Source organism: Cydia fagiglandana, chromosome Z (assembly GCF_963556715.1).
Source record: "Cydia fagiglandana chromosome Z, ilCydFagi1.1, whole genome shotgun sequence".
NCBI classification, from domain to species: domain Eukaryota; kingdom Metazoa; phylum Arthropoda; class Insecta; order Lepidoptera; family Tortricidae; genus Cydia; species Cydia fagiglandana.
Genome location: NC_085959.1, coordinates 12,825,423 through 12,839,271, shown reverse-complemented (window position 1 = coordinate 12,839,271; position 13,849 = coordinate 12,825,423). Strand labels below are relative to the sequence as shown.

Sequence of the window (13,849 nt, the reverse complement as noted above, 5' to 3'; positions counted from 1 at the left end):
TGAACTATTAATAATAACCCTATATAATGGTTATGGCGTAGTACCTATCTAAGCTGCCACAGTAACTCTCAAATAAGTTTCATATAGTTTTTCTTGTGCCAATAATGGATGGCATGTGTGTGTACTGACTACTGTGTATCTAACTGTATATGATTTGACAAATTGATATGAAAAGCTTATTTCATAGTCCTCGATGAAGTCATGACCATATTTTATTGTCTTGTTTACAAACCAATTTTCTTTCCAGGGTGATATTTAATTGTCCTACGCCGCATGTCGAAGAAAAAGGAAGAGAGAAAATACTTTTCAAGGGTAATAAAGAAGATTCATACAATTTCTCTATAGTGGTTTTAGATGTTAATATATATTAGGTTTAATAATAAGAAGTCGAATATTGCAAGAATATATAGGTAAGGCAAAGCAATATACTATTAATTTAAATATTGTTTTTTTTCTCTCCTGTATTTTTACCTGAAAAGAAACAAAAATAAAGTAGGTAGGTAAGTACCTAGAACTCCTAGAAGCCATGATTAATTAGCTCCCCAAGGCCCACTTCATACCTAATGCTGACAGCAACGTATCATAGCATGATCGTATCAGGCCCTGTCAAACATGAAGTGAAACATCTAGAACATGGGTATGATCTAGAGGAGTTTCAATATGGTAGACCATATGATAACCGTACCTATGCTACCTACGCAGACTATGACATGAGTGTAACGACTCCTTCAAAATATTGTTGGTCGGCTCGGTCCAGTCACGTCACGGTATAGTGTTGGCAGGGGACGGAATGGTTTAGTGGGTGATGACTGATAGTATTTCATACAAAGTATGATTTTGAGCTGGACATGATCCTGTTATAGGCACGTATTACATCATTCTGTTACAGTACGATGCAGCGGGCAAAGGCCACATGTAGGTATGTTTTGTTGAAGTCGAGGAAGGTTCCAAACGGTACCTAAATAGTAAGAGATTGTTGAAATTAGACATCTAACCGTGATCCTAAATATTACTACTAAGACTATGGCTTACTTAATCAGTTGGATAGTTTGTTTTGAACATTTGTACCTACCCACCTCATCGGCTTCATTTATGTACAAGCAAGCGGGCTCCGTTGTTAGGTTGATGAAAGTTTTGTGTAAGGAAGTCTTAGGATTACTTCTACAAACTTACGAACCGAATTGAAATTTAAAAATCCTACATATGTACCTAATTACTTAATTGAGTACCTACAAGCTAGCTGTTTGTAATTAAAGTTGTAAACATGATGGGTGTGTTGTGGTACTTGTAGGTATCACCGTGCATAATCGATATAAGAGTGCGTAAAGCGCATTTAGTGATTGTTCCATACTTCCTTATTCCTTAGGGCAATAAGTAATTATACAAATTATATTATTACATAATATATGAAACTTGTTTTTAAGTTATAATTATCATGAGTTTAGTTAAAAAAGTACAAGCAAACCACCCGCGAGAGCGAGTCGCGTTATAAAGTCGCGTAGACTTCGACTCGCGGATTGACATAAAGACGAGAGAATATTTTGTCTCAAAATAGGCAGTTGTGCTACGGATTTTCGTTCAAAGTCGCGATCGTTGTCATTTTCTGACAGTGACACCTGATCGCGAGTTTGTCGCGGCTCTCGCGCGTGAGTTGTGCTGCCAACACGCGACAAGCCGCCAAGTCGCGCCGATCTGTCACTTCTCACGCCTGTCGCGGCCAGTTGTGCTAGAGGTGCTGTATGATATATCTCTATCGTCCCAGTCGCGCCAATACATGTACGGACAAGAGCGAGCGAAATGCACGATAAATTAATTACATCATTTAGATGTAATTCTGATGTCAGTGTAGATAGTTATCTTTGAATTGACCTGATTTTCCTTAGCTTTGAACCAGGAACAAGGCTGAACTGTAAGGCTGTTTTTAATACGCATAACAATCGACATTATATCATTTAATGAACTTTAGGTAGTAATGTATAACGGCAACAGCTATAACTTCCGGCCGTTTCTTTTACGAAATTGCTGGAAATTCAGTACAAAGACTCGAGGCAGTTTAGGGATTGTTTTAGTCTATAAAAGCCGGAGAAGTTTACTGTTGCTTACGCTGGCGGTGGCGACGGAAAATATTATGGTTCCGTAGTGGCCAAACAACGCTCCACACGCGACACTCCCGAGGCCATTCTGCCGCTTAAGACGAAACAGGAGATGAGTTTTAAATATTTTAGGTAAATATACCCGTCGCGCTAACGGAAGCGGCTCTTAAAACCAGTGCGATAAGGACAAGGCGAAAAATCCTGTGTTAAAATCTCAAAAATCGAGGTTTCGTACTCGACTGTTTCCTCCTCCAAAACTTAACCAATCGTAACGAAATTTGGAAATCTAAATGATTATGAAATTATCTGTGTCCACGTTTTGCTTTTTTTGGCAAATTGATATCAGTTTTGAATAACGTCTCTCATTGCGGCATAGTCAATGAGGCCATTTTGGCCATTTTTGAAGGGCTCTAGGGCCTTAAAAAACAGATATTGACAATATTAATCTGTGTTGAAAAGATCATTGCTCTAGCATCAAAACCCACGGAGGAAACAGTCGAGTACGTTTGTATGGAGATATGGCCACTAGGGTGGTTCACGTTTGTATGGGAAAAATTCAAACTCCAGCTAGAAAAAGCGGCACCCTCTCATTTTATTACACGTGTTCTGTTGACTAAATATGCCAAGTTTTGTAATCTTATCTCAACTACAAGGGGATGCTCAAACACTTTGAAATTTTTCAAAGTTGTATGAAATCCAAAAGAAACAAGTTATTATTTTTTTCATTTTTATGTAAGTAGTAGTTTTCACATTATTTTAAAGTGTGATTTAAAAGTTATTTGATGAAAAACCATTTTTATTTCTATTTTTTATGATTTTTGAGGTGAAATTCAAAAATCTTACTTTTCGAAAAATTATAAAAAATAGAAATAAAACTGTTTTTCTACTTAAAAACTTATAAATCACATGTGCAAATAATGTGAAAACAGATACTTAAATAAAAATCTGAATAATAAATACTTCTGTTTTTTGGTTTTCATACAACATACAAAATTTTCAAAGTGGTTGAGCACCCCCTTGTAGTTGAGATAAAATTACGAAACTTGGTGTATTTTATCAGCATAATAAGTGTAACAAAATAAGGGGATGGCCCGTCGGAAAATAAAAAAAAAATTTTTTGAACCACTCTAATGGCCACTCCTGTTGGCTCTTAATTCACAAAACATATATAAACTTGTTTCTAGAACATCTTGAACTCGAGACGAGATCCTAACAACACTTATCAGTATAAGCTTATACTAGTGAGTGTTTGGTAGGCTTCGTGAAAGCCCTGAGTAGCCAAGTTACCTAACCTCATGTCATGTAGGTATCCGACGACTAGCTTTCCGCTCCTCGACGTCGTACGATGCCCTTTACATTATCGGATATCGGTTCGTCACCAATAACTACCGCTCAGGTTTATCAGTCCTTAGTGAATTATGATAGAAACTCAATACTAAATGATTCGATTACATATATGTACAGTCAACGGTAAAAATGTGGGTGTACAAATCATTTCAAAAATATGTCCCATAACTCTTATGTCAGTGAATTAAGAACTATGGGACATATTTTTGAGTAAGTTGTCTACACCCACATTTTTACCGTTGACTGTACGTACTCGTACAGTCAACAACAGAGCTATGAATACAGGCAAAGTGTCAAAAATATGTATACAGTACTTTATTGCCTGTACATTAAGGTCGTGTATACATATTTTTGGCACTTTGCCTGTATTCATAGCTCTGTTGTTGACTGTACTACGACTTGAATACAGTCATGGTGATAACAACTCAACATTGGGTGAATAGTAACTCACGCCACACTGATAAGATGCAATATTTCGTGCTGTTTACAAGTCACAGATCCATCACTTAGTCTTTGATTATGATGGAAAAAATATAACTAAAATTATATTCAGTTTTCTGAATTTACTAAAAAAATATTATGATAACATTAATTACTCATAGTCGATGTCAAATACGATATCGGGAACGATACGAAGTTTAACGTCTCGCTAACATAAAATAGGCATAGATCATAAAATTATGACGTTCGTCGAAACAGCTGTTACCCGTTACGTCGGATATCATAAAACGATACATAAAAACTAATTATAAGTCGCTCAAATTAAACTGGAGAAAATAAAAAAGTCGCCCGTGGGCAACGGTTGCAAAGGTGGACGTAAAATAGTGTTTTAACAAATTAACGACCTTCAATTGAATTTAATCCAGCAGCAACACGTGCACAGTTGGCACAGAACACCTGTAAGTTTATGTCGCTGCGCTCAATATAATGAGTCGGTGGTTATGGTCGTCCGGTGTGAAATAATGTCGAGACGCGAGACGGCTTCATCCGAGCGAGAGTCCACAACGCGGGCACCGCATCGTTAGTTACCTCCCGCGTCACTGCCCGGCCCCGTCGCAATCCGTCGCACTAACGACGCACCGTTTATTATCGGAAATTGATATTGCAGCCGCCATTACTCAGCGAGTCCTTGTTCCGGGTTCAAATGCAGAACCGGCAGAATATTTTTATGGTACCTATCATCAGTGTCTGCGAAATTGTTTGATCCACAACGAGCTAGCGCTAATAGATTAAATACTTGATTTTTTCTGCTAGCTCTTATGAAACGTACTTATGAATGGTTATAAATGCATGCAGTAATGTAAAATATAAATTTCGCAGGGCAATTATGCTGGACATTCGCTTTGGGCGCGTTGGCTGTCGTCAGCAAAAACACAGTGATAAGAAGATTAGCAATCAGCGGGCGCGTGCGGTGCTGCCGGCGCGACGTAGTCTGACAACACTGTAATTGGATTGTCCACTCAGTGCCCTCATCTGGTTTACTTTAATCTCGCATTGCAGTTAGATTATAACACGCAAAATTATATCATAATCTGTTTAGATTATGCTAATATTCTCACTATATAGTATATAAAAAAAATCTATGTATGTTCTGGACGCCGTCCCAGGTCATAAATAAGCAATTCTCTGCTGGCAAAATATAGCTCTTCAAGGGAACGAGATGACGTAAATTTGCTGTACACGACATAGACGGGAAAAAAGACTGCTCGACTTAAACAAGCATTCTTTACTTTACCGCTTTTGGTTTATTAAAGTACTTTTATTCTGGCGTGTCTATATACAACAAGGCGTAGATATATGGGGATTGAATTGCTAACGATGTGAGAACTCTTTTGTAAGTAACTGAATGCGCAACATTCCCTGTTCCTCAAAGTGAAGGACTGACGCTTTGTTGTTATGAAATGTTGCAAAGCTCTGTTACAGAGCCCCTTTGCTCTTCACAGTACGGATGTATCTCGTCTTTGTACGAGCATATGTACCTTTGGTAGGCGGCTGGTCGCTGGCGCGGTCGGAGTAGGCGAGGTCGTCGGCGGCGGAGGACGTGGAGGCAGCCGCTTGCTCGGGGGTGTTTATCTGCATCTTGTGGCACACCTCGAATGCCTGGCCCACGGTACGCACGATCCGCATGGCTTGGCTCTGAAACACACACAATTAACAATTCACTTCTTTTAGTTTCGATTACTTAGTTATTCATTGCTTTCTCAAACAATAATTGAATATATCTTGTTTTGTAGCGAGATATATTATACATTCATGGAAAATGTACCACGGAAAACTGTACTCCGTATAAACAGTGTTCGTTGTGTACTGTGCTTCATACCCGCCCATTAAAAAAAATGCCTGGGGCGCAACTCAACATTGATTTCACAGGTCATGCTATATCACCACTGAAAATTGACATCCGATACTAACAATTTACTGTATATCTCGACCTCATTTCGATTTATTTTGAGAAGTAGAATTAGACCAAGATACTCGTACCTCTGCAACGATTTTAAAAACATGTAAGTGTTATTTATAGGACATAATTTCATAGAAGTTTGACGTTTAATATAACAGTTTCACAGTCTGGGCTATCAAAATAGCTGCAGACTTTTCTTGGTCTAACTCCAACGGCCTAGCGACAGTACCTAGCGGCAATATTTACTTGTTAGACCGGCAATGTACGGCGAATGGTCCCCTTGCCATTGTCAGGTGACAATTATTGTCACCGTGGTGAAACAGGGTCCTGATATTACTTTGAGACAAATTAACCCGAACTCTTAGGGCTGATTTAGGGTCGGTTGCACCAAACTGTTACGAACGTTAAAGAGTTCGCTAAATTTTTATGTATGGAAAGTTTCATAGTGACGATGATCAGTCTGTCAAATGTGGTTGGTGCAACTGGCACTTAGACGGCGCGTGAACTCGCATGCGATTTTAGTTACATTGCGGACTTTTCGTTACGTCCAATTCAACCAACCGATCAAAATCCGCAATTTAAATAAACTCTCATGCGAGTTGACGCATCGTCTAAATGAGACCTTATTACTGTCGTCCACCGTTGTGCCGCTTCTCATTTTAAGTTGCGAAACCTTCACAGCACAGCTGCAGCAATAGGTATATGACTTTTACAAAAAGTCGCCTCTTACATACGCCAAGTCATTCGATACATTAGCAGCAGAAAATGCCTAAAAGTGTAGGTACACATACATAGGTACCTATCTTTGCTATAGTAAGAAGACACATCTCGTAACGGATGAGCTTACAATAGAATAAAATGGGTAGGATATGTTACGATATATTATATACGGCAAAGGGAAAATAAATGAGATGCCGCGGTAGACGTGGGAGATGACAAATGTGTTTAAATATGTTCCTCTCATTCAGTCGGGTTAACAGATGGAAAGAGATTATCGTGGTTGAATACTTTTATATGAGCTCCAAAGAGTTTTTTAATTAAATATTTGTATATCCGACATTTTAAACGAGTTTCATATATTGAATCGTTTTACGTAATAAGCGTGAAATATCATGCAAATTAATTTATCCTATCGCATACTTGTGAGAATTGCTTTTTACATTTAACGAGGGTTGGTTCAAAAGTTATTAGTTGCTCTGAATTATAGTATAATAACGCTTTCATTAAATATGCTCCACCGTAAAACCCCATTTTTAGTGAAAATCTGATTTGCCTAGTTAAAACTAGTTTTCCGTATCGCCTCAGTGAAAACGCGTTTTAACTACTTAAACATATTTTCCTTAAGGTCTCCACGAAAACTAGTCTTACTTAACTGGTTTTTTTTTTAAATCATAACTAGTAAGTTTTTAATCAAAAGTAGTAACTGTGTGAAAATTAGTTTTGACTAATTGTTCACATATTTATTTCAGTGAAATCTGGTCTTGACTAGATGACACAAGGGCTTTCGTTGTAGGGACGGGCGTACTAGGAACTTATCTATTTTAAAATAAATGTCGTTTACTATTATACCTGAGTCTCCTCATTATTCTTTGCAATCTAAGTATTTTAAGAAATACCTAACACAGAGCTTGATTGAAGCCAAAATAATGTTGCACGAAAAGTCGCATCTATTCTATTCGAACCGCAGTTTTACGAGCATAATTGAAATGGAGATAATCGTTACGAAATTTTCCATTTCATTTTCACAAAGCTTTACGGGCGCGGATGCGACTGTGGGGTTCCTCTAACAAATAAATGGAGCATTTTTATGAAATTTTATTAACTCTTTGTGACTGATTAAAAAAAAATTAACTCCTAGTTTCTACCTGCGACTGCGTCTGCGTAGAATAACGATTTACGAGATAAAATACAAGTAAATAAAATATGGATATCTGTACCTATTAAAGTCAGTTTACGGACGATAATTTTGCGTGATAGCGTCATAAGAAAACATTACCATTACATTACTTAACGTTACCATGGAGATCTGTCCACAACGTGACACTTTTTCGTGCATGCTACCGGTGTTCATCGATTTATAATACGTTATCGTTATCACGTCAAACAATATTGGATGTTAACATATTAATCAAAAATGTCGCTATAAAAATGACAAATATCCAATATAAATAAAGTTGGGATTACTTAAACGCAGTGGCGTAGCTAGCATGGGTGGCACCCGGTGCGGAAATTGTGGGTGTCACCCCAAAATTCAATCAAAATTGTAAAATATATTTAAAAATAGTAATTGTAATTTTTGTTAAATAGCTCAGGATTTACTCCATCGCTTTCATTTTACATACAGTGCCAACCACTTAAATAGCCTCACCTATATATTGTGAGTATTATAATTATTACGTGATAATTTTTATCAATATATCTTAAATTTGAATTGTACGCCCAGACGTTTATCGAACGACACAATAACAAGTCTGAACTTGTCTACGCATGAAACGTTGTGGACGCAAGAGCTAATACGGGTCGTCCACATGAATAGCCTCAGTGTAACATAATCGTCCAAACCGTGCATTTAAGTTTCGCTTTCAAATTTATTTTATTAAGATTAGATAATACAGAAGGCATTCTATTAAGTACCTGCAGTAAGGTGATAAACACAGTGTTTTTGTGACTATGGGACGTGGTAAGAAACATACAAGTTTAGAAATTGAAAAGGTGAATTTTTATTTAACTCAAAAAATATCCCATCGTGAGATACCTAAAAAAATAGATCGCAGCCCTAAAGTTATTAATAATTATGTTAAAAATAAGGAAAATTACGGCCACCAGTATAAAGGACGCAGAAAATTTGCCACTACGGATCGTGAACGTGGACTTATTTTACGCTCTGCTTCAAATTCCACCAAGACCGCCAGGCAGATAGCTAGTGAAATAAATACTAGAGCATCTCTCTCTACAGTTCGACGGATTATTAGAACATCATCCCACCTCAAACGAAAAAAATCATGAGTAAACCTCCTTTGCGCGAACAACATGTGGCGGGTCGATTGTCTTTTGCTAAAAAGTACATGTGCTAGAAAACCGAGTGGCGAAATGTGATTTTTAGTGATGCAAAAAGTTTAATCTAGATGGTCCAGATGGATTTAAATATTATTTTCATGACCTAAGGAAAGAACCGAAAGTACTATCACGTCATCACTCAACTCTCGGAACGGTGATGGTTTGGGGAGCAATTTCTTACTATGGTACTGTTGATTTAATTGTGGTAGACGAAAGACTAAATGCTGAAAAGTATTTAAATTCATTAAAAGAAACGTAAAGTAAGATCAGGAAAGTAATAGGTAGAAAAAAAAAATTTTTCAGCATGATAATGCTCCCATACACACGTCAGCCATGGTCACAAACTGGTTTGAAGAAAACCAGATTGAAGTTCTAGATTGGCCATCCTTGTCCCCTGGTCTGAACATCACGGAAAATGCCTGGGGTTGGCTGTCTCGGCAAGTTTATTACAACGGAAGACCGTTTAGTAATAAAGAAGAACTGATTCAAGTTATTTACACTGTTTGGGATTCTCTGGACGTTAATTACACACATTCTTTATATGAATCATTACCTAATCGTATTTTCGAATTAATAAGGTCTAATGGAAGGTATACAAAATATTAAACGAAAGAGTTTTAATAACTAAACAGTATCTTTTAGCATGTGAGGCTATTCAAGTGGAAGGGCCAATTATTTGTTTGACATTATTTCTTAAAACTTTGATTAGATAAAAATAAATTTTTGATTTACTATTACTAGGCTTCTTGTTTTATTCCATATTTAATGTTTAATGTATATCTCCTTTTTATATTACTATGTAAATATTAATTTTTGTGAGTGAGGCTATTCAAGTGGCTGGCACTGTATTGTTATAGGTGGCACTACTGATGTTCACGGTCGGGTGTCACCCCTAAATGGGTGACACCCGGGGCGGACCGCCCCCGCCGCCCCCCCCCTAGCTACGCCACTGCTTAAACGACATTAGTTACTGTAGTCAGTGAAAAAGATTAGAATGCTTTAATGATAATTAATGCGATCAATTTATTGCGGTCATATCCTTGACCTGTTTCCCCACAATCATTTGGTATTGGTTCATTGCTAGTTTTGATTTGAATGTTTTAGTCGCAAATAATTTAAATATTAATACATTCGATTTGGCTGAATGGCATCCTACTATTTTAGAAAATATTGTGTAGGTAGCCTAAAACCAAACTGTTTCAAACAATCAAAGACGTAGAAAGCAGTATAATATAATGAAGCGCTTACATTGTACAAAAGTAGTTTTTAGCGAAGATGTTTTGGGAATATATACCATTGTAAGTAATTTAATAGACAGATTTAAATGCTGGAGTAGAATAAAATAAAACTTTATGTACTTGAAACATGCTATAACCCTCTTTAATGAAATATTGCCTAAAAAACACGCACGCATAGTTACGCAGAGTTTATAAAATAATTTGTTATGCATTTTGTACTTCCTACATAACAGCACAAGAGGAACCAAAACTGATTACACATTTGGCTATGTACGTATAATACATTTTCATATTTATCCACGTGTAAAGACTTGAAGTTCATAAAATATATAATATAATGCTTCTATAATTACAAAAGTAATTCTACATAAAGCGATCCTGCTAAAATACAAATAATACGCCCAAATACTGATTTAATCCGTTCTGATTGGGAATCTTGTAAGCCGCTTACTCTCCTAAGAAACATAATGAATAGGTTCCGTAGAGTTTCGTATCTTTGCCGGCGCTACCTATTTTCGCCTAGTTTGACATAAGTTGCCATTAACAAAATGTTTCTAATGTAAGCCTTACATAAAACTGCTAAATACAAAGTATTTTTTACGGGTGTCAAGATTCTTCGAACATTCTGCAGCTAACTTCACACAGTTGTCCTTTAGTGAGGTTTTTTCGCGACGCCGACCACACGTTTTTTTAAACCAGTATTTTAACTTCAGTTTTAAACGGTGATACGGACCCGGTAATGGTAAACTTTTTACATGATTATATCCTGTATAACTATTTCTTTTTCATATGAAACTATTATTTAATGGCTAGCTTATGTTTAGAAGTCACAATTGGATAAAACATTGGTGAGGGTACTTTGCGTCCATCTTGTTGCCAAATTTCGCCTACCCCTAGGGTTGACAAATTTTTTGTACCACTTCCATTGGTGGATGACATTACTTGTTCCCAAATTTAAATATTTTCTTTGTTTGGTTATTTTAGTTTACGCTATATGCAAATGTATGTATGTTTCTACTCTTACCGATTTGAATAGGTACCAAATAGGTATTTTTATGTCTCACTTTGTGTAAATAAGGTTAATTTGATTTCGATTACGATAATAACAACAATTTTGCAACAATTAAACAATTTTGTTAAAAATAATTATTTTTTTAACTTGTAAACCATTACTCCCCTTTATTTGGCATGTTGGTTAATTTTTGGCAGCCCTAGCTTCATTATAGAAAATGTATGATAACAACTTCAAACTGTTACCAAACTTCGCCTACTACCCCGTTTTTTAAATATATGCCTAGTCTGGTGTAGTTAAAGTTCATAGGATAATAACACATTCCAAGGAGATACGACTTAACATGTGTAAGTCACAGAAAAGTAAGTATTAGCGGCAAGGCATGCCATAGGCGAAGATTGGGAAAAATACCCAAACATCGCCTACTGCCTTTGGGGCCATTTATTACCAACTTAACCAATGAAATTCAAAGTTTTAGTGGTGTATACTGATAGTTAGGAATACTAAAAAAACGTTTTTTCGCCTTAACGGATTAAAATGCTTTCAAATTTGAGAGATTTTTTGGGAAAAGTGTCAAAACCCAGGCGAAGATACGAAACTCTACGGTTCAATAAAAGTTGTTAATAACCAAACGTGTCGGACGTTAATTAGTCGCAAGGTAAATAAATAGCGAAGGCGTTGTCTATAGGAGATTCATGAAGATTGTAAAACTGTGTGCCTGATCGTATGTTTAGTCCCGTCAGCTGCCGGCGTAAGCCAGTCAAGCGCCCAGGCGATCTCGTATCATACGGTTACGGTTAGAATCTGAATTCGATATCCCTTACGAATATCTGTCAAAACGTACTAGATCTTGCGGGTAGAGATGGGCGCCAGCGGGTAAATACCGGGAAAATACCCAAAACTACCCAATCTACCCGATATTTACCCGTATCTACCCAAATTGTTGGGTATTTAAAATTTGTTCGTAAAATTGAAGAAATTCATTATATAACTAAGATATATCAATATTATTATCGTATAAATATGAAAATAAGTTAAAATAAAGTATACAAATCACAATCTCACAACTTTTTTGTACACAATTAATTTTTTTCGTGAATTTTTTTTATACCCATATACCTACTATTTTTTAATTGTTGTCATATTTTGGTTTTGATATTTCTACATTTTATTTTATTTATCGTTTAATACAGTAATTTTTTCGTTAGGTATATGGCCAAATTTGATTTACTATAACCAGTTTGGATGAAATTTTGTGTGTATCTAAATTGTTTGATCTCAACCAGATCCCGAAAATGAGGATTAGAGACACATTAATCCGCCACTTTACCGAAAACTTGCCAGAAATCAGCACTGACGAAATCGAGATGCCCCTCAGGCAGCTTAAAGATGGAAGAGCCCCAGGCGAGGGCGGCGTTACGAGCTTCTGAAAGCGGGAGGTAAACTTGCACTGAAGGAGCTCCAGAACATCTTTAACGCCGTTCTTTTCGATGGGAGAACTCCAGAGGTGTGGAGTAGGAGTGTAGTCGTGCTGTTCTTCTACGAGCCCCGATGCATATGTTTTCGTCTAGTAAGACCATTTTTTGAGGTTCTCGAGTTTGTTCAAAAATAATGTTTTAGTTTAAAAATTACTAATATTTAATGCTTATACTAATGTAATTTCATTTTATATGATACTACTCTGCAATAACTAAATCCAAATACAAGAAATACCGTTTGTACTGAAAGAAAAAATATAACGATTTTTTATTTTTTTATTGACGGGTAGGATTATAACATATGTGAAAAGGGCTATTACTAGGGAAAGCAACAGGGCTCTGCCAATGTACTGACAATTTTGTTTCGAGCCCATGCATGTAGCAGTGCTGTAGGAGAGGACCATATGATTTGGACAACGTCTTTGAAAAGTACGTTTTTTCAGCAATAAAAGTCTCATGCAATTTTATTATACGATCAAAATAAACTACATTAAACATTACTGTTATGGTTCTCATTACTGGGTTATTTTATGTTCATGTGTAAAATTTATTAAAATAAACAAAATTGTTGCGTGGAATTAGACGAAATCATTTGCATCGGGGCTCGTACAATAAGGTCCTATTGAAGAACTACCGACCCATTTCGCTCCTAAGCCACATCTACAAGCTGTTTTCGAGGGTCATCACGAACCGCCTAGCACGAAGACTCGGCGAATTTCAGCCACCGGAGCAGGCCGGATTTCGAGGAGGATACGGCACCATAGACCACATCTTCATAGTGCGGCAGATTATACAGAAAACTGGAGAGTATAATCGGCCCCTGTGCTTAGCATTTGTGGACTGTGAGAAAGCCTTTGACTCCATTGAAGTCTGGGCTGTTCTGGATTCCCTGCAGCGATGCCAAGTCGACTGGTGATATATCCAAGTGTTGAGATGTCTGTACAACGCAGCTACCATGGCCGTCCAAGTCCAAAACCAGCAGACTAAGCCTATCCCCATGCATCGTGGTGTGAGACAAGGGGATGTGATTTCCCCCAAATTGTTCACAAATGCATTGGAGGATATGTTTAAAACGCTCGACTGGAAGGAACATGGTATTAACATTAATGGCGAATACATCTCACAGTTGCGATTTGCGGACGACATCGTCACCATGGCTGAGACGTTGCAGGATTTAGAGCATATGCTGACCGGTCTAGCTGATTCTTCTCAACGCATAGGTC

The 13,849-nt window shown here is 37.0% G+C and overlaps 1 protein-coding gene across 3 annotated transcripts in view; it reads right to left on the bottom strand.

Annotated features, from left to right (window-relative positions):
• LOC134678673 (carboxyl-terminal PDZ ligand of neuronal nitric oxide synthase protein) overlaps nt 1-13,849 on the bottom strand; it is a 151,175-nt gene that overhangs the window by 25,790 nt on the left and 111,536 nt on the right. For all 3 annotated transcript variants that reach the window (XM_063537320.1, XM_063537321.1, XM_063537319.1), the window contains one exon: nt 5,420-5,576. In XM_063537320.1, the coding sequence (XP_063393390.1) occupies nt 5,420-5,576 (157 nt within the window). The remainder of the gene's footprint in view (nt 1-5,419; nt 5,577-13,849) is intronic.